The sequence below is a fragment of the Sphaeramia orbicularis genome, chromosome 19, assembly GCF_902148855.1.
Source record: "Sphaeramia orbicularis chromosome 19, fSphaOr1.1, whole genome shotgun sequence".
NCBI lineage: Eukaryota > Metazoa > Chordata > Actinopteri > Kurtiformes > Apogonidae > Sphaeramia > Sphaeramia orbicularis.
Genome location: NC_043975.1, coordinates 39,455,864 through 39,478,337, shown reverse-complemented (window position 1 = coordinate 39,478,337; position 22,474 = coordinate 39,455,864). Strand labels below are relative to the sequence as shown.

The 22,474-nt window shown below is 38.4% G+C and overlaps 2 protein-coding genes across 6 annotated transcripts in view; one reads left to right on the top strand and one right to left on the bottom strand.

Annotated features, from left to right (window-relative positions):
* Positions 1-2,916, top strand: part of sh3bp1 (SH3-domain binding protein 1) — a 36,833-nt gene extending 33,917 nt beyond the window's left edge. For all 3 annotated transcript variants that reach the window (XM_030121505.1, XM_030121503.1, XM_030121504.1), the window contains one exon: positions 140-2,916. In XM_030121505.1, the coding sequence (XP_029977365.1) occupies positions 140-474 (335 nt within the window). In that variant the 3' untranslated portion in view covers positions 475-2,916. The remainder of the gene's footprint in view (positions 1-139) is intronic.
* A 1,382-nt stretch (positions 2,917-4,298) lies between these two features.
* On the bottom strand, positions 4,299-22,232 carry cdc42ep1a (CDC42 effector protein (Rho GTPase binding) 1a). 3 transcript variants are annotated; one of them, XM_030122489.1, is made up of 4 exons: positions 22,099-22,232; positions 12,281-12,480; positions 9,414-10,369; positions 4,299-5,037 (listed from the first exon to the last, which is right to left on the bottom strand). In XM_030122489.1, exons 3-4 carry the CDS (start codon positions 9,883-9,885, stop codon positions 4,313-4,315), a joined length of 1,197 nt encoding a protein of 398 aa, XP_029978349.1. In that variant the 5' UTR covers positions 9,886-10,369; positions 12,281-12,480; positions 22,099-22,232; the 3' UTR covers positions 4,299-4,312. The 3 variants fall into 3 exon arrangements, with proteins under 3 accessions (XP_029978349.1, XP_029978348.1, XP_029978350.1); XM_030122488.1 differs by having other exon boundaries at positions 12,367-12,480; XM_030122490.1 differs by lacking the exon at positions 12,281-12,480.
* Positions 22,233-22,474: the final 242 nt, after the last annotated feature.

The following is a 22,474-nucleotide window of genomic DNA, read 5'->3' as shown; positions in this document are numbered from 1 at the left end:
TTTGGATATGTTGTTTCATATGTAGGCCATTAACTTAATGGTCATTTTATTGTCATATTTTAAATTTAGAGTTTAAAGTGAGGATTACAATCTACTTTTTAATAAATGTCAGTAACACAATTTCATTTCCCTTCCACAGCCAAGAGAACCTTCAACGTCAGTAAAACTAACCACGCTACCGAGCAGGTGACAGTTCAGTATTCCAAACCCAGAGCCCCGGTGCCCCCCAAGCCTCAGGCCCCTCCACCTCCTTCCCCTGCTATCACCACCAACACCAACACCAGCACCAGCACCATCCCAGCCCCAGAAGCCCCAACAGCAGCACCAGAGACCAGAACTCAGCCGACACCGGCACCCCGAGCTCAGTCAGCTGGTCTCAAAAAGCCTACACCGAAAAAGCCTGGGCTGAGAGCTCCAAACTGCCCACCGCCTCTTCCTCCACCAGTGAAAGAAGTTCCCTCTATAGCACAGTGACTAGCTGGTTTATGTTTTGCTGGGTCCATCTTTCAGTATTTTCAGTCTGCGTGTATTTTAGTAGTCATGTTTCCTCATTGAGTCACATATTTATTCTTGTATGACACTTCCTGAAATTCAGAGCAAGTACGGGAAAGTGAGCAACAGTAAAAACTCTCCCAGATATTTGAAAACATACTACTATTAAATGTTGAGTGTGCATTTTGCCATACATCCAACAAATAATACTATTCAGTGTCTGCAACAATTACTAAAAGCTATAAACATCTTCTCAGCTGTAGTTGTTCATCTGTAACATTTCCCCCTTTTGTGTTGTTAGGTGACACTTTGCTGGTAGGGTTAGGGTTACACTTGAGCCATGTTTAAAGTGAAGTAGTTTAGATTGTGTTAAACACAGAAACTTTTGGGCCTATAAAAACTTCCTGTATAACCCTAACCCAAAAAAGGTTTTAAATAAATAAATAAATAAATAAAATAAAGTAATTTTCATTACCACCTTTTCAGGCTTATTTAAGGTGTAATATCCCTTTAAATGAACCATGACTGTGTAAATAAAAGCGTGTCAAGTCTAATTCAAAACATCTTTATTGTCAATTTATATCATCATAGTACATCATTGGTATTAACTGCAGCATGTGGATGTGAATTGCATGATGTACTGCAGGTGCTCATACTGAAAATTACATATCTATAGGAGGTCAGTTGATATCTTTGCGTACATTTGTATAAAAGAAAATACACAGTAAATGACAATTCTTCTATAAAAAGCAATATAGGAGTTGGACTTCATAATCATAAAAGGTGCTCAGAGTATCTATATACAAAGTCTGCAGCATTAAATGAACAATTATAGGGTTCAGGCTTTAGTTGGAACTAGCAAATACTGGTTGAGTTGGTTATATTCCCTTAATCAATGTAGTTTAGAACAGAGATGTTTGTGTTTCTCTGGTTTACCTTCGTCTAATGAGACTTCATGTCACACATCTTAAGATTTAATTCCCCTCCCTTTTTCTTTCCTTGTAGAGTATTCCTGAGTGAAGAGTAGAGTAAAACGTCTTCTCTTTGCATTGATGAGCAAGAGTCTTTTCCCCATAAAATGTAAGGAAATCTGAAAAATTAAATGAATGACAGGCTTTGTAACTTCTACACTAATGTTTCGTTTAAGGTGCCTCATTCTTTGGTACATCTTCACTTTCTGCTTGCCTTTTTGAAGTCATGACCCTTTTTTAAGAACACTTTTATGGCACTTTTCCACTGAATGGTATTAGCTCAAACCGACTCACTTATGGTAACGTACTTCATTTTCCACTGCAGGAATGTATTTCACCTGGTTGTCATAGTGATGAATGACAATGCCATGGCATCATTTTCAACATTACATGCCAAACAAGAATTGAGGATACTGATGGAGATTAAACCAAAGAGTAATCAATCAAATTCTTTGACCAAACACAGGGACAGATCTTCAGATCCACATATCTTCATCTCCTCAGTTTGACCAGAGCCTGGTTGCTTTGGTTGTTATTATAAAACCATTGATAGGGTTTAACATCTGAATACAAGGACGCATGATGTTTGTATTCATAGGACAAGCAAAGTCAAGTAAAGTAAATTAACTCAACCACACTGTACTACAACTACTTGATAAGGTTCTCATTTTTGTGACCAAACTTCAGGAGAAGTCTGTCAAAATAAAAGTCACCATAATCATTTAGGACCAATCCTGACTTCACATGCTATGGGAATTATGGTAAATACTAGCTACAAACTCGAAAATTGGACATGAACGCCCCTCACGTCGTATTTTCCACCGGAGAACTGGGAAATAAATTTGATCCATGAGCATGAAAACAACCTTTGAACTTTTCAACATGGCGCAGAACAACAAGGGATTCAGTCAGCTGATGATTTTGCACAATTATAGTATCCACAATTTGCATAAAATAACTACAAAAAGAAAGCTGTAGCAGAGGAATTAACACATCCAAAACTCCTTTACCCAAATAGAAGGTCACGACAAATTGTGTGTCAGCAATTTTTCATTTTGCTACAACAACAAAAGCACTTGAATAAAACATACTTGTAATTTCAAATTCACTAGTAGAAAGGATCTTCTTCCCGCTCATGACGGCAGCATAAGTAATTCTTTCCAAGTAAAGTTTTTCAAGACATCTAACACTGTGAAACCCTAACTGAATAGAGTATTAATAAATATAATAAGCAATAGTGAGTGTAGTAGTTTGTTATTTAACATTGGTGGGTTCATCCAATCCGTAAAATACAGAATGGAAAAATAATGAGTTTTTTGGAGACAATGTCAATGGAAATCAATAGGTATGTTTCCACTTTGCACATCAAAAAACCTGAAAAGTAACACTAAGAACAAACTTTTTGCATTTGGGAGAGTTGGAGAAATTGGTGTATCAACAAAAATGCGTGGACTAATTAGGAGACTGCAATGGTCAGTGAATGAATACAAGAAATGATGCCAAATTAGATGGGAAACTGTACTGAAATTCCTCCATGTATCAAGAGCTACAGAAACAAATCATAGAAGAGTCTGAAACAATAGTGTGTGATTCATACGAGCAATTTGGTGTGAGGACAGAAGTTAAACCATGTGATCCAGGTGATCTTTGGATTTGGACATACATGTACTGAGTAAACAAGGTTAAAGGTCTAATTGACCGTACCCTGATAATATAGGCAATGTAATATTTTTAACAAAGAATGCCTTAAGAGTTCGTTGTTGTTTCCTGTCTCTTATGTTTATCTCCTCCTCTATCAACATGCCCGGGTTGTTTGTATACCCCGCCTCCCAAAGGTGAGGCAAGGGGTATTGTTTTGTTTCAGTTTGTTTCTTTGTTTGTTTTTTTGTTAACATTTTAGCTGTAAAAATATTGGTTGAATTCATACCGAATAGAGTTTATAGATTTCCAGTGACTCAGAATAGATGTGATTATAATTTGGGAAAAGTAGGTCAAAGTAAAAAATTTTTTACGAATTTTTAAAATCTTTTTTTGCCCCGTTTACTTATAATACCTGAAATTTGTCTATGCTGTCTATGTCTATGTTGACGTCAACACACGCATAGACATGATCACATCAGCTGGCTCGATGCCAAAATAAGCAACAATACGCGCAAGGGTCGGAATTTGTTGCTCCTGGCACCACTTGTTATTATGTTATTGTATCAACTTTTACACATACCTCACAAAATTTTAAACCACGGTGACAACAATGATGACAAACAAACTCTTAATATACACATAACTAGAACACATTTTAAGTGGCCTTTTTCTTTGCCAGTTGTCTAAAAATCTGTTTAAAAGTTGATACGTTTGACTGAAAACATCCCCAATAGGAGACAGCCTTTTTCTGATCCAGTGTCTAGTGGCCATGGTGTTACACTTTAAGATAGTTCTGCACTGAAGCCCCTTGGTTCCATATCACACATCAATCAGCAGTCTGCAGTATTTTCATGTCATCTTTGGTATCACCTCAGCTTATATGGAAACAAAATGGAGGTGAAGCAAAAAAAAAAGGTCAGGTACGAGTTAACATCCACAACTTTTGCCTGGTAGAAAAACAAACACACAAGTAGAGTCAAACTGAGCTGATACCATGTGGTAGAAAAATACCATTAAATACATTCAGCAACAGGTTTTCATCCCAATTATCGCTCATTGCATTAAAGTAAGGAATCCACAATCCTGTATTCCAGCTGACTATAAGAATATTGGGATTCAAGCTTTCATGGTTATTCTGTAGGTGATTGGTTTGATTGGAATTAGACAGAAATCATACATCAGATAAAGCTCTTGTTTAGTGTCAAAACTCAGACTTTAATTTCATCCTCGTCATCAATGTAACTGTAGGACGTTTTCTTCTTGGGCTGACTGATCATCTCTGAATCAGCAACGTCCATCTTGTCCTGTCCTCTTAAGAGGCTGCTGAACCCGTAGTGACGTGCAAGGACATCTGTAGCGCTCTGGAACCGCTCACTCTCCATCCCAATCCCTAACTTCAGCCTCGCTGGAGACCCAATCACCACGTCAGGTACTGCACTTTTAACTGAAAACCCTCGTTCATTCGCCTCCATCACAATCTCCTCCTCTTCTTCCCATTCCTGTCCATGTGGACTCTTCCTTCCCCCATAGTCCTCCCTAAGAAGTGAATCCACATACGAGATAGTTGCTGAGTCCATCTCTGATCCCTCGTTGGTCAGCCCGCATGCCGACCCCACCTCTTCCCCCTCCCAGGCATGGCTGTGCTCCTCCACGTGGCCGTCAAGCAGGCCAAACACCTCGCTCATGAGGGATGGCCCGAGGTCAAAGGTGAAGGTATCCAGGGAAGTGAGGGATGGAAGAGAGTCGGAGAAAGCTATGGTTTTGTGCTCCGAGGTCACAGTGGAAGTGGAGCGGGTTGCTAGGATGGCATCGGTGGGATCAGTCAGAGAGCCACGGTGGATGTTAGGGGAGCAGGAGGAGGAGATGGAGATGGAAGGCTGCTGACGCTCCGAGCGGGACAGACGAGGCAGAGTGATGAAACCAGACTCCAGACCTGAGCAGGAGACGCACATTTAATACATGAAATACAAATCATCAATCCATCCATGTTCATAGTGTAAGTGATTTATTAGTAACATTTGACTTATTATCTGGTGTGCTTTAAAAATGTAGAAAGGGATCATTGTCTTGCCCAGGTCATCCTTTTAGAATTAGAGTAACATTTGAGCCATGTTTGAACTGACGTAGTTTAGTTGCAATTCAGCTACATGTTAAACACATGAACTAGAAGGTGTTCCCTTCATAATGAAGTCTGTTACATGCACATTCACCTTGCACTTCTTCTATTACAACCATAACCATAACTGTAACCTTAGGCTCAAGGTTCCATGTAAACACCAGATGTTAAAAGGGTATGTCATTACTACATGGCCCCAGTGGCAGTATAAGCACATGCAAACAATGCCAACAGGGGGCAGCATAAACTAATATGAGATAACCTTGGGTAATAATGACCAACTAGTAAACCCAAGTTTACAAAATGTTGAGTTCTTCTGCTGTTTAACAAGTGACCCATCTGCTCTAAATAGAATTCATTTACTGGCAATCACATGCTAATGATGACCAAACCTCAACAGTATTACATTTAATCAAAATAAATCTCTTATTTAAGTGAGATGGTTTGATTAACACCATTCCCATTTTCTATGGTGGAAAAAGTATTCAGATCCTTTACTCAGGTTTTAATACTACGATGCAATAACACAAGTGCAATTAAAAACTGAAAATAGGAATTATGCAACCATCATGAGCCAATGTATGACATTTTACGATTTGTATTACAGATGCATAATTATGTAGGACATTTTCTTCCTATGTTGAGCTCTTTTAAATGACTTTATAAAGGTGTTGGTAGTTTCATTTACACCAATGCATCTTTTTCTATGGCATCATCATATGTTACTATGTTCTTATCTGTAAAAAAAGCAACTTTGCATGAGCTCTGAAAAACAGGACTATTTTCAGCTTTGTGAAAATGTTTTTTTTTAAAGTATTTTTAAAGCAAAGAGAATGTAGGTTGAGGAAATCCTTCAGTCAACATGTAAATTAAACATATATGTAGCTACTTAGCTTGTGAACATGAAGGGGATGAAAAATTATCATCTGAAGCAATCAGACAAATCCAAGGCACTAAAATGTATAATATGTAAAATGGAGTGGAGTGTGTGTAAAGTATCATAATATGTAAGTAAAAACTAGTAATGTATTTCTGAATGTCATGCATCAGCATTTTATGTACTTTTTAGTCATAAAGACACATTTTTATAAAGCAGCAACAATGGGAAATTGTAGTTTTATGTAGGACAGATCCAGGCTAGCTGTTTGCCCTTGAGCTGAGCTAACTGTTCTTTGGCTACAGCATCAGATTATATTAATAGCACAAACATGAGAGTCATCTCTTGGCAAGAAAGTCAATGGCCAGTTTCCCAACAGATGAACTGTTAGTTTAGAGTCGTGAGATGTAAAAAAAGCAAGAACAAAAAACCAACATTAATAAGGTTTAAAAACTGACAGCATTCAATACATAAACGTTCATTTGTGAATCATTTACATTAGTGAAACCGTGCAGACGCAAAAACACAAACAGACACCGGGGAGGTCAGACAGCCTGAGCCCTGAGTGTGGTGTTAATGTGAGTCATTCACACAGCCTCTCAGACAGTCTGTTGCCAGCTCTGTCTGGATCTCTGTGTGTTATCAGTGTGAACACTGCTGATTATGAGCCAAGGTGATTCATAAGGACATCTGGGGCAAATCTGTTCAGATTACTGGGTATAAATGACGGACAGATTTCTCTGCAGCTCTACAGATTGACACTTCTTTTAACTCAACTGACCTTCACTCATGTGGTTTACTCTGTTTAGCAACAGTACTATTTTTTGAAAGATCTATCCTTTGTCTTAGGACCAATTTTGGGATTTGGCGGTATACTTTTCCTTAATCATTCAATGACTGAGCAAAAATAGATGACACCATGTTGAGAAATTTCCACTGGATATTTTCTTTTACAGTTATTCAAAACACGTCTGGTGTCAGTCCTCCAGAGTCAAATACAGTGTTGCATGAATTAATCTTAAGAGTCCAAAAATTTGTTAGTGTTTTAATTTCATGGTCCATTATCTCAAAAAGTGGTTTGGTTGAATGGGTTTTTGTTTGGATACCTGAAGCAAGGTCTGTTGTTAAGATCAAGAGATTTTAGATTTCAGATTTGCTAACAACTACATAGCTAAAGTGGTATAGAGAGATTGTTAAGGACATGACTCTGCTGACTGTATATAAGAAGTGGATGAACTTAAGTCACCCCATGGTTGCTGGACTCCTGTTATGAATCCAGAAGCTGACATTTTGAGAGTCATGTTCTTAGAGCCAGAACTGACCATATGGGTAGTGCACAGAAACTACAAGGGGTCATGGGTGAGCTAATGTTAAAGCCTAGCTTATTTGACTTCATCAAACATTTGCATGACAAAATCATTTGATGGTCTAGTTTTTATAAATCAATCACAGCTATAGCGTTATCTGTCCAGAAAAAATAGCTTTATTCAATAAATGATCAATCAAAAGTCCAAGTCTTCTAAAATGTTATTAATGGAGACATAATTTAAAGATGCACCACCAAGACACATGTTGGAGGGCTTAGTAATGGCAAATGAGACCAGAATCACTTCTTGGGATTTAAAAAAATTAAAAATTGTAAAGAGAAGTGCAGTGTAAGTCTATGGGACCCAGTGTTTTTTGGAGCAGAATCTAATGGCCATTTTGCGTATTTAAGATACTACACTGACTTCAGTTTTAACTGCAATCCTTGCACCAATCACAAAATCTCATCTACTCAGTAGCCTGCCTTTGCACTCATGCACCATTCTAGTCTCTGCCTAGACTAGGTCTTAGTAAGAGGTATGTGTAAAAATCAAATCATAACTATGAACTTAACCACATTTAACAAAACTTCTAAGTATCAGGAACTTATTTTCTGCAGTGATTCTAAAGCTAACAAGGAATTTGCTTGTGGTTTAGGGAAATTTGGCAATGCTAACTTCTAGTTAACCTGCAAAAAATACAGCTCTGGAAAAAATTAAGAGACCACTGCAATTTCCTCTGAAATTAGCATGTCTGCATGTATGACAGCCATTCCATTCCTGAGTCTGTTGAACACAGGCACACCTTATTCTACTTAATAAACACCTGATCCATGTTTTATTTAAGAAGGATAAGTATAAACACCACTACTGTGGCCATCACATTAGTACTGCAAAAGTAATTGGAATCCAAAAATAACTTGAAAACTACTCAACTTCTGCTCTGACAATGTTCCCAAACTCTGAGGACTGTGTTTTCTATCAGGACAATGCTTCTTGCCTCAGCTAGGTCAATAAAGGTGTGGATGACGGACCACCAGATGAAGACCCTGTCATGGCCAGCCCAATCTCTCGACCTGATTGCACTTTGAAAACTTCTGGAGGAAGATGGATGGTCACAAGCCATCGGACATTGCTGAGCCTCTTGAATTTCTATGTCAGGAGCTGCGTAAAGTCATCCAACAGCAATGGTGGAGAGCCAAGACACGTGAAAGCTGTCATTGAAAATCAGGGTTATTCAACCAAATATTGATGTCTAAACTTTTCCCAAGTTAAAACCTTAGCATTGTGTTGTTTAGAAGTCAGTATGAACTGGTTTTCTTTGCATTATTTGAAGTCTGAAAACCCCTGAATTTTTTTTGTTATTTTGACCATGTGTCGTGTTCTGAAAATACATGCACTAAATAACAATGTTTTTATTTGAAATTTGGGAGAAATGTTGTCGGTAGTTTAGAGAATAAAGCAAAAAATGGTCATTTTACTCAAACACATACCCATAATGGTAAAATCAGAGAAAGTGATAATTTTGCAGTGGTCTTTTATTTTTTTCCAGAGCTGTACATTATCTCTTTAGCACACCTTAGGTAGAGCTCCTTTGAAAGTTAGTTTTTTATTGTAAAAGAGGCCACATAAGAGAATGTTTGCTAGGGTTGCACCAAAGGCATTGGCAGATTGATAGTGACTAATGGCACTTGGTATTACACTTTAAGATACTGAGTTTGAGAGAAAATAAAAGCTCTAAAAATCATTCCAAATGGAATTTTTAATCTTTATCTATCTATTTAGACATTTATTACTTTGACTTTGATATTAATTTCAACAGATTTTTACATTTTGAAAAAGAGTCATAGATTGTTCATTTTGACAGTCTAATAGGTAACATCGGCTGAATAATTGCCAACAGCTTTTTCCTGCTCCAAATTATTAAATTGGCTGACCTTTGATTTTTACAACAGCAAAAATAAACAAGTTAAGTCAGTAAAAGATGTGTGATAAAAAGAATTGTCACTAACCATAAGAGCTTTTCTTCTCCTCGGGTGTGCTTTGAGAACTGGGAAAGAGCACTTTGCTGGTAGGACTCCCATTAGGCAAATCCACATCCAGCCTTGGGAGGGAGATGGCGTTCTTGATGATAGGAGAAACGGCCGGAGGTGGTGGCGATAGATCTTTGGCTCCTTCTCTGGGTCGGTTGTCTGAGCTTCTCCTGATCTGACGGATCGTCCTGGAGAAGAACGCTCCGATCTTGTTATCAGGGGTAGAGACTGAATCTGTGTTCTCGTTGTTCCCGTTGGCTGTCCCACCGTGGTTGCTGAGGAAGGAGGTGTCTCCAAACACATCGCCTCCACGGCCCACGTGCATAGTGTGGCGAAAATCACCCAGAGGAGGGCTAATCATGTCCACAGTGAGATCACTTTTAAAACGACGTTTGCTGTGGGAGTGTGTGACCAGACCTTTTAGGCCTGAGAGCTTTTCCTGAAGATTCATGGTCACAGATGGTGACAGGTTTAATATTTATTTAAAAAATGAAAAAAATGTCTGGAATCAACTTTAATCCAACTGAATGGCAAAGCAGGAGTCTACTCTTCTTCTGTGTGATTTTTTTTTTCTGAAGCCCAAAGTATGGAGAAAAATTGCTTTATTCCAAGATCTTGAATCTTTCTAAAGCTGAAAAATTAAGCTCCAGGGAAGCATTGCCAACTGGCTATAATCTCTGTTTATCATGTGCAGGCCAAATTCTGTCCCACTCTTTGTACCTTAATGTCATGCATAGCTGGCTGAATTAAACGCACATAAATTGAGGAGAACACTATGCAGTTGTGTTCCTGGAACCAGCTGGGCCTGTTGGAATGTGGTAAGGTCACCTGGTTTCCCCCACTTGCTTTTGGGCTTTGGCTTCTTCGACATCAGCTCAGAAATAGGTCTGAGTCCAGCTGCAAACTGCTCTGTGGTTGCACCATGGAACCATCATCTATTGAGAGTAAAAACAGGCAAAAAAAAAACCAAACAAGTCCATCTTTAAAATGTAGACAAGGATGTATTAGGTTTTGAGGGTTGTTGAGAGAAATAGATGACATTTGTGGTGCTTGTAGTGAGGACTGTAGTGAGAGACAAAACTTTTTCCTATTTTCAATGCTGCATTTAGTTGTAATGTAACCTCACTGCATTTTGGACAGATCCATCTATCCACAAGTTTTTAGGATTCAGAGTTCCAAAGGTCTGCTGGTCTGGAACCATCTAAATTTAGACCACAGTCACTCCTCTGTGCAACAAAACCAAAGTCTGCCTCTTGTCCATTAAAAGGGACGTACTTTCAGGGAATTCCTGCTTCCATTTTGTCCTACTTTATCTGTCAGAAGGTTAGATAAAGTTCATTTTCACTGGACAGACACACTCTTACCACAGAGCAGCAGCCCTCATTCAGCAGGCTTCTATTTGTTTATAAACAGGCAAAGGATGCTCTGCAAGATAGGAAGAGATAACCAAAATTTCCTGATAAGAAAATTATAGTCGCAGCTTAGAAGCACTGCTACTGCATGTATAAGTCCATAATGAGGCCAGGCAAAAAAAAAATAAAAAATTCTCATGTATTGTTCTTTGCCAGCAGTGTAATGGATATCCAATTCTTAAATATTTTGATAGTATAAAGCAGCTTTGACAAGGACCTCTGGTTCTCTTTAAAAGTTTTCCACTGCAGCAGCTAAATGTCCCTGGGCCTCCCACACATGCACAGCCCCGTCTAACTTCATTAATGACCTGCTATGGTTCATGACATGGGGATTGCATCAGGTCCAAGGCAGCCCTTCTAATTTGCTTCTGACCACAAGTCTCAGGCCCTCTGCTCCACTTCCCCCTGGGCTAGCATTTAAAGAAGGGGCATCTGGGAGAGGATAGGGAGGAGACATGCCACATACCACAGGGCTATATCGACATTCACAAATGGACCTCAGGGACCAGTATACTGAGGTGTGATGTTGAATACGAGAGCCTGCAGGGATTTTGTGCTGGTTCCTATGAACACCACTCATGTGACAGGACACTTATGGTCTAAAACCCCCTGAAACCACAGTGTCAGATAAGAGGGGGGAATAACCAAGTATAAATACATTACAACTGTGCTTAAGTAGAGTTTTCAGGTATTTGTACTTTACTTCATGAGCGGGAGAGACGAGGAAATATAGCAAGATGTAACAAAACTATCAATCTGCAACTGCAATCTTATTTAACAAGATGAAACCACATGACAAGACATAAAAAAATATATAAGATGAAAATAAAACCTGTAAAGAAACCATATTTTTTTCTTCAATAAATGTCAGAGCCTGCTCTTTTTTTACTTGACAAAAACAGAGTTGACTCAACACCTCTGCTTTTGTCAAAGTTAGTATCTCTACTTCTAGTGTTAATAAAGCATATACTTTTGCCACCTCTGCCTTAGAAGGTAAGGTATCATCTTCCATATATGGGAAAACATTTGACTTGTGTTTCAGATTTAAGCCACAAAGCCTCAGCCTAATTGATAACCGGCAGTATTACAGGAATACACATGGGGCCATTAATTATTGTGGCTGTGCTTATGGAAAGCTCAGGTGTTTAGACTTTGCCTGTAAATCCTGTTAAATACCTTTGACCACAGCTCAGAAGGGGTCACCCCCATCGGGCTCCTTATGTTTTTGTCTGTTTTTGTCTTATCTGCCCATATGCTTCTAACCATCTGAACTGTCCTCCCCTCTTCTATCCCTGTACTTCAGAGTACCGTTCAGAGTTACAGAAATACAGCAATGACCCCCAACCCCCTCAGGCATCAGATAAACATAAAAGCACCAAAAGAATGAAAAAACATCTTGAGTCTTTAAAAGGTAATCATTTAGCTGTAACAGACCTGTAATAGCTGTAATAGAGGCAGCTGCCTGCATCCTTGACACTGGAGAACAATGGGACCACTCAAAAGGGGGGAGTTGGACATACCCTGGATTATCTCCTAATCCTTCATCTCCTCCGTTCCCCCTCTTAGTACGGTGTCTTGTTTGGAGATAGGCCTGCCTGCTCCGAGTCCAGGCAGCTTGTCCTGTTGTTGAAGTCCTGTCAGAGAGGAAGCATAATTGAAAATGAGTTTGAGTAAGGCAGGGAGTCGATTGAAACTGAAGGGAGGACGGGTGACAAATGATGGAAGGAGGCAGGGGGTGAAAAAAAAAGGGAAGGGAAAGATGGTAAATTGGGACTGAAATAGGGAAGAAAGATAAATAGGGACACTAAAACTAGCAGTTAATGAACCGTACCAAAGAAACATCCTATTTAGTAACACCTTATGGATCAGTAATAATATAATGACTGGATTAGCAGTGATTTAGCATTACTGATTATGCTTTTGTACAGTTTAGGATATCCAACATTGTCAGCTTTTTCTTGTTTAGAAAGTGTTCATCTATAGAGTTTAATTTAATACTATCATTTATTATCTGTATTGAAACACTGTGGGCTTGTAAAAGTAATAGCACTGATTTAACTATTTAACTGCAGTAAAAGTGAAAAAGTACACACTGACATGTGGCTAAGGGGGAAATTTTGCCTTTTTTCATCTTGTTGCATTTTTTATTGTTTATTATGTCTTTTTTAGATTCAGTGTTGCGACATCCAGCATACTACAAGGGGTGCGTTTTGTCTTGTTACATCCAATAAACTGTTTTTACTGTTATTTTCATTTCTTTATTAGGTGTGTGTAATATGCACCAATGGATAAACCACATGATCCTCTTTTCTATGTGTCCCACTGGGTTCAAAATGTTGTGAAGGCATATTTCAATATAAAATTAATAATTATGATAAAAAACGATTCTATTAAAATGCATAAAACTAAAGTAATGAGTCTATTATGAAAATGTAAAAAGTAAAAAATACAGATATTCAAGATGGAAAAGTCTGCCTACATAGGGTAACAGTATCTTACAGGATTTGTACTTAATCTCTCCCCACCTGTGAGCATTATGCAATGATTCTATGCATGGTACAGTACTAAAAACACTGCACATATTTTTCTTCATACTATAATTCTAAATCCCTGCATGTTCCTCATTCTTTATTTTGAAATGAAAGCATTAATGCATTTACTGATCAAAAATGGATCTTAATCCAGAGAATCTTCCTTTAGCCTTCTAATGTGGCTTCAATTCCTAACATTTACATGAAATTTTTGGAGTTTACATTTTAGCTACTCTTAATTTTGGAGTATCAAGAGTATAATAAGGGTGTAGTTTCAGGCACTTTTCACAGATCTCTCCAAAGACAGTGAGGGTGTATAAAATCTAGTAATGACTCATCAGAAGGGCATATATCAACTCTGAGGGGGAAGACTGTCCTGTTGCAGCCCCATGCTGACACAATGGGAGCAATTGTATGCTAAATGTATGACTTCATTGTCATTTATATTGTTTTTGGGCACACTCACCATTTAGGGGATTTTGGTGCATCCATACATCACAGACAGGCTGAATAAAATATTTCCATGTCACTAGCAAGCATTTGCTTGAGGTGGTTTTACTAGATATAAACCAGAGTAACCATGCTTTAATAGGAGCAGTGTGTGTCGTGTGTGTGTGAGAGAAAACACATTCCTCAACAGAGCATCAGTCGAGTGTAGTCTTTTTCTCAATTGTGTCCACCAAACATCCTTCTTCTTGACCTCAGCACTGATTGAAACCATGTTTGTGTTTGAATCTCCATTTCAGTTTTCTTTCACCAGTTTTGCAAACTTACGGTACTTCTTTTCCTCTATTCCTTTTCCTCATTTTTCCTTTTATTCTTTGTTCCTTTCTTCTCTTCATCTACATGTTTAAATACACAACAAGCCTCTAACCATGTAATTTAGGGCCTTGTGTATGTGATAGCTAAAGTCAAAACATTATTGCATTCATTTGAAATTAAGTTTCAATCCCAATTCAAATACAATATACTGAAGATGTGTAAATTTTTGTAACCTTTCTGATATTGGGATTAAATTGGGTGTGATCAAAACAGAAATTTATTACATAATTAATTTCATAAACTGATCATATAAAAATCTCAGTCATGTGCCGTACCCAAATCAACTAGCTAATATCAGATCCTAACACCAGCTACTAGATAACTCACCATTTGGCCAACTATCTGCTTATGTAACATTGTTACATAATATAACAACATATGTGAGATATGCATATGTCACATATGTTGGATGTAACTGAATAATTAGCATGTTGATAATTTAGTATATTAGACTATATTTAAGGTTCAATCAATCAATCAAATTTTATTTATATAGTGCCAAATCATAACAAAAGTATCTTAATAGCTTACACAATTTGCTAACACATTTAGCCCATTTAGCTTGTCTGCATCAGTGGCTACAACTGGCTAGCCAAGTATTCATATAGGTATTGTATGTAACTGGATAATTCGTGTGTTGGCAATTCACATTTTGCCTAGCCATGGAGTAGCTTCTTTTTACATTAGCTGCTATCTACTAACTAATTATCATCTACCTGTCCACTAAAGTAATGTCAAGCTATATGTCATATGTAATACCAATATGTACTGGACAATTAGCATGTTAATAATTCAGTATGTTATTTGACTACATTTATATTTACCTAACAAGCTGACATTTATTTACATTTATCCCTAGTCATAGCTTGTCCCTACCATTAGGCCTGTTAGCTAACTATATCTGTTTGACTGTACTTTTACTACAGAAGATATCTATTTGCTAATGTAATGTATACATCATACGTGACTACCTTATTAATGTGCTTTTAGAGTATGTTTAATTTTATCTAACCAGCTAACATACTTGGCTAATGCATTTCACCCAGTGATGGTGCAGCTAATAGGCCTATTGTTAGTAAGATGCCACTAAAAACTTTACTGAACTTCCACCAGCTCCATCATGGTGTAAACTGCAGAATGTGCTGTTGAACTAGGTTTTCTGATGGTCATGAAAGTTTATTTTCTTTCTAATTTTGTGTGAAAGGGACACTGAACTTTGACATATCTATTTTAAACTATCACATAGGCATTTTTACAATTCCAAGCCAAATTCCAAACTTTAAAGCTTTCCTCTCTTACCCAATACTGTAGAAATGTTTTTATTACTTTGTTTTGTCATCATTTATTTTCCAAATTTGATTTTAAGTGCCATTTATGACATAAGGATACTTTAACTACTTCACCAAAACACTGACATACAGACACATTCTCTATTTGCATCAACTTTAACGACAAAATGTTTACTCCACTATAAGTAGAATCAGTGATGGACTTTTCTCCCAGTTCTTTCCCTCCCCTTTCTGTCTGTATCACTCCTTTTCCTCTCATGTCCTTCACTCACTAACCCTACTAACCAGGTGAACAAACATACAAGATAAGGCCACATTTTTCAGGCTCACCCCTTTGACTTTCAATTACGTCCCTATTTTCGCCATCTATGCTCAGTCTCAATCCAAGCAAAACACAGCTACACTTCCTCCTTCGCCAAGAAAACATTTTCATGCTTCAACAAATATCCATACTCTCTGAGGCGCTGTGCTTCCTGTATCTGCTGGAACTGGCAGTACTTATTTTGGCATTTTTGTTGTCTCTTTTCTTTCTGTTTGCATCTCTTTGTACAGAAACCTATTCTTCCCTTCCCCTTCCCCTACTCACACTCATACACATTCTCTGCCCTTAACAAATCATTAAACTGAATTTGACAGCTGAGATTGATCCAAAACATCCATTTACTGCCCATGCCTTTCAACAGACAAAAAGTATGTCATTGTTAAAATTAAATATCTATAAAAATTCTGAATTGTATAGCTCTAACAGACATACAACTCAAGTGACCACTACTGTGCTCCATGCTTAAAATTCAACGCAATCATTTATGCTACAACAATCTTTATGGCAAAAAAGATCTGATTTTGTTCATTATGTTCCAATCACTTTCACAATTTACCATATCAGTGCAACATATCATATCACATCACATCAGACTGAGGAGTTTGAAGTCTAGCCAAAGGCAGGAACACTTTGTCTTCATCTTTACCAAGTTCCCATGCAGACAGATTTCCTGCGTAACCTGGTTTCTTATAAGCATAAAAATGTACTTTGAATGATCACACAAATAAAACTGACGTGAGGTTTTGATATCAGATTTTTTTTTTTTTTTAATGTGAAAATCATGTTGGCGTTGCCAGAGGAACTGCCCAAACCCACATTCCGCCTCCAATTAATTCTGTCTCTAAGTATCTGAGTCATAAACAAGCCAAAGCACTAAGTATTTAGTATTTACAAATTATCTGATCCAGTGACTCCATTGAGCATTTTTTATTAGTACTATTATGTTTTAATTAAACATGTACTAAAACATACACATTTAATAACATATTATGTTTCTGTCTAGAGACTTTTGAACTTCCAAGTCAGTAAGTTTTGGGTTAATTGTCCGTTGAAGGTCTGGTTCATATAAACTTCAGAGATTTTCACACTTCGTTCTTGACATAAAATACACCAGAACACCATTTTTTCGTACCTTAAAGGTTAAGTGTGTGATGTTTAGTTACATCTAGCAGAGAAGTTACAGATCACAACCCAGTGAATACCCCACCACCACCTGGTGGCCACAAATCTTCTCCACTGATGGTATTTGCTCATCTCGCCTCTACTCGGTACTGCTCCTTAAAAGTTCCCGCTGTGTGAGAGCAAGGACCACAGATACTGTTTCTAGAATCACCTTTGTTGAGGTTCAAAGCAGGCCAAAGCAATACTGAATCTAACAAAAAAGACATGCAGACATGCACAGGTTGTAGTTCCAGAATTGTATGTGTCAAATTAAAGGCCACCTGAGCTGATACTGGTGTTGTAATAGCAGCTAAAGAAAGGTTAAAGGTCCTTGTTAGAGCTTGTGTTTGTTTTGTCAGTAACTTTGGTCCACAATGAAGCACAGTTGTTGACAGTAATGTATTTTAATGCTGGAAATCACCTACTATAAAACAGAAACAATACCCTGTGGCCAATGTGGCTGAGGTAAAAACAAGTGGAAGTCTTATCTAAGCTACTGTAAAAACATGGCGCATTTGCAAAGAATACATTTGGGGACGTCTGCCAAGTCATCATTGCAAATATTTTAAAAAATAGGACCAATGGCCCTGTAGCTTACCGGCCACATTAAAAGCTTTGGGAAATGTGTCCAGATGCCATTTATTATCACCCAGTTATGTGTATATATTATATTACAGAAATAACCCATGTTTTGATCATATTCCAATTAGATCTGTAAAAAATTCAAATTCCAACTTGATATCATTGATACTTACTGATTTATTGTATCAATCCACTTCCTGTTATAATGGGAAAATTTTTCAAAGTCGCACCAAATCCAGAATCAGATCTGGATCGAAATAATTGCAATACCTTGTGCTGACATCATCATAAAGAAGCTGTATACTAGAGCCCAACAGCCAATTATAGCGTATCATCAATTAATCAACATCGGCCAATATGTAGCCGATGTAGCCGATATATTAACTTTTTTTGTTGCGCGGAGATTCTGTCGCTCGCTACTCCTGTGTGTGTGTTTGTGTGTGTGTGTGTGTGTGTGTGTGCTGGCCGCAGAATAAGAGGAACTTTAAAGCGAGTTAGTTTCACTTTCACTCCTGCTCGGACAATGACGCTATCACCCCCCCACATACAATCACATAATCACGGAGCTTACCCCCCCGCTCTGACAAGGATGGACTGCTTATCCCCCCCACCCCGGTGAAAATCACGGACCACTACCGCACGGTCTGGGAACAATGGACCGCTAACCCCACACCCCCCCGCTCCGAAAATCACGGACCCCCCCCGCCCCTTATGAAGTATTCACCCCCCCACACACCCATGTCCGTGTCTGGACAGATTTTGATGAAATTTTCAGGGTTTGTTGGAAATGGGATAAGGAAGAAATGATTAAATTTTGGTGGTGACTGGGGGTGGGGGGGCCCACGGGGGGGCCCATTTCCAACAAACCCTGAAAATTTCATCAAAATCTGTACATAACTTTTTGAGTTATGTTGCACACTAATGGACAGACAAACAGACAGACAAACAAACAAACAAACAAACCCTGGCAAAAACATAACCTCCTTGGCATGGGGGGGCCCACGGGGGGGGGGGCACTGATCAGCCCTGGCGGAGGTCTGCGCTCTCCAAGTGCTTTTCTAGTTATATCCTGTGTAGATCAGTGTTCTTATTTTCATATATTGGCCAATATATCGGTTATCGGCCAATATCGGATATTGGCCAATATATTGGATATCGGCTTTTTTTAGCCTCCAATATCGGTATTGGCATTGGCCCCAAAAATCCCATATCGGTCGGGCTCTACTGTATACCAAGTTTGAAGTCAATCAGAACTGTAGTTTGGGAGAAAAAGATGATTGAAATGTTTTCCCCATAAGAGCCCATGTTAAATTTTCCGTAAGTTCCTGGATCCAGAAGAAGATCCTGATCAGCATGTGGCCATTATGTTTTGGTCATCTCCCCATCAGGGCTGGACTGTAGAAATTTACACTTAATATCATTTATATTTACTGAGTTACTGCATCCATACACTTCCTATCTCTTATAATGGGGAAATTTTTCAAAGTCGCACCAAATCCAGAATCAGATCCGGATCCAAATAATTTCACTAACGTTTGTTGACATCATCATAAAGAAGCTGTATTCCAAGTTTGAAGTCAATCGGAATTGTAGTTATAGAGAAGAAGACGATTGAAATTTTTGTAATGAATGATGGATGACGACGACAGACGCCAACAACGCCGACAGACACCGCATGACGACAATAGCTTATGGCCTGTCGGCCGGTAAGCTAACTAGTCTACTCACTAGTCCACCTTTACAGCATTTATGTCTGTAGTCTAATCAGATCATACTAAGAGGAAAGGTATGTGAAATCAAATGAGGATTTTACTTTTAACAATTGCATTAAGCTTCAAAAATGTTTAAAAAAGGTTTTAATTTGTGAACTTTATTTTGATGTGATTGACTCCACTTAAAAAGTAACAGTCTATTAAAGAGGCAATGAGAAAAGAACATGCCTTCATTCTTAATCTTAACCAATTTAATGTGAAAACATTGTGTAATATGGTAGCTTAAAGGCTAAAATATTCAAGGTTTTCTTGGAGTTAGTGTAAAGATACCAAGAATTAAATTTTTACTCCTAATACAATCATTCATTAATCTCCTTGATTACAAATCATTAGTATTAGCACTATTAGTATAGTATGCCCTTATTTGGACAGGGACTGTGCACAACAATACATTGACCTAGACAGAGTCAGAGGAAAGATGCTTGGTGCCAGGTTATAGCATATGTACTAATTTACACTTGTAGTCCCTTAGTATTAGTACTCCCCATCTCCTAGTCCTCTATTAGGGGGTTGTGTCCTGTTTGATGAGTGAGCTGTGACCATTTGCTGATGTCTGACAGTGATGAAGCAGTTTTCACAACAGCATCATGTGTGACTAAAAAAAACATACTAGGGAATCCTATGGCGTGAAAACAAATACAGCAGCCGGATGCAGACTTCGCACCTCTGCAACTGACCCTTTCCTGGTTGGTTACGTCAATGACACCTAAAGGTCACAAGAGGTCTTGCTCAGAGGAATGTAAGACTCAGGTACCAAAAAAAAAAAAAAAAAGGAGAGAGAGAGAGAGAGAAAAGAGAAACTACTAAGAACATCTCATGTAATTTACTTTATAGACTCTAAAACATAGTGTGTTATTACTGTAAATCATCGGAAGGGGATGTACAGGAAGCATATTACATACATATGTTGATCATCTGCTGCACACACATACTTAGAAGTATCAAAGCATTTATTTAAGAAGGATATACTGCACGCCTACAGACTGGGAAAATTACAGGATCACTGAAACATGAATAAGTTACAAGCAGGAGAGACTGCAGTTCACAGTGTATGATAGTTTATTGGATTCAAGTGTTATTATTACTACAGCAGCCTGGCTTTTTATTGATCATCACTGTGGATGTTTGTTTATTGATGGGCTTTAGCAGGCCAACATGCTCTCATATCAATGTGTCTGCATGTGTGTGTGTGGCATTTCAGAGGGTGGCCTCCTTCATGTCCTGCTGGCAGGCTGCAGAGGTCAAAAGGCCACTGACCCCCCAACCACCACCACCCAACCCATGTGTTGTGAGTCCATCTCTGTGCTGCCTGTGTTTGTCTCCATAATTAAAACACTTCAAGGCCATGAACATCAACCCTGTCACGCCACTGAACACAAGTACATCTTGGCAATCTCAATGACATGTATGAAAATTGATAGGTTAGGTCGTGTAACAGTTGTAATTACAAGGCAGAGTGATTAAAATCAAAGCAATGCCAGAGTTTGTTCTGACCTAAACTTCAGTGCAGAAACAGAAAACATAGATCCCTGTGACTGTTGCTGCTGAGTATAAATATGCTCCTGAGCAGATTGAGTTTCACGTCGGAGATCTGAGGAAAGCCTTACAAACCACTCACACAGTAACTTCATACACATGGCCATTAACACTGTGTCTGATAACAACTTAGTTTTAGTCAACATTTTTACAAGTCCTAATGGCAGGGCTCTGTCTGAAACAGTGTTTGCTTTCTTTTCGGGAATACGTAGGGACATTTACTGCCACCTAATAATGTCATTATATTTGAAGCCTTAAAAAAAGCTATACAAATAAAATGACTTGAAAAGAAAAAAAATGAAATTTTTATACATAGTTATTCCCACACCAAATAACAATCATAGATGGTAATTTAGGGATATAGATATCATAAAAATGGAATGTATAGAACGGTTATTCATCTATTACTGGGATATTATAGGATATAGACTATATAAGCCAGTGTTTTTCAACCTTGGGGTTGGGACTCCACATGGGGTTGTCTGGAACTCAAATGGGGTTGCCTGAAATTTCTAGTAATTGATTAAAAAAAAACAAAAAAAAAAAAAAAACGTACTAATAAAAAAATATATGGTGAATTGACAGAGACAATCCCAATACATAAGACATGACTAACTGTGAAGCTGAAACTGAGGCACTGTGGTACTGTTTATCTGTCAAATGTTCATTGTGTTCGGTTTCAGATGCTGCAGCTCTTTCATAATTCATAGTTTGCGTTATCGTTTGTTCAGTATTAATTGTCAGCCATGTAAATCCAAGCTGGACTGACTGTACATATCCTGACCAAGGAAAATAAAATTCTCACTTTGTGCAGTAATCTACGCCTGGCTTTACTGCCTCCATCCATAATAATATACATTATATAGACTAAATGTCTTGTAAAATTAATGTTTATTTGTAACATAGTATAGCAACTATTACATGACCAAAAACAAATTAATTATAGCAACAACAAAAAAAAGTCTCCGTTTTGAATGTCTGGGGTCGCCAGAAATTTGTGATGTTAAAATGGGGTCACGAGCCAAAAAAGGCTGGGAACCATTGATATAAGATGTACAAAGATATAGATATAGAGGTAAGCTTCACATTTTACAATATTCCACAGAGTAGTGGTTGCTAAATTTTCATAATTCAGATTACTGAAATGCGATAACTTCCCAGTGAGAAGCCCATTACAAACCCAGTCCATGTCTGTCCGAAGGTTATTAAAAGTGTTTCCACTGAAACATAAACTCACCTCAGTGATTTCAGAGAACAAAAGGAGACAAGCGGACTCCGGTTTAATGATCTGTCCAACAGAGACACAGGGTACAGTGGGTATGGTCCAAGAGAGTCGGCGGTGCAGCCGGACTGTGCCGCTGGAGCGCCGGGTCTGAGCAGCAGCGCATTGCCGAGCCCCGAGGAAAGGGGCGGACCGTGGACCAAGAACCAGGAGGAGGACACACACACACACACACACACACACCAGGGGCTCCCACGGTGGTTCACGGTTCAGACTTCGACTTGATGCCTCTCTGCAACGACTTTGACTTCTTATCAGTAAGACAGCAAGTAGGGAAATTAAGGTGACAGACAGATGAACTAGGAGGCGCTGTAGTGGGACCTCTGCCCCC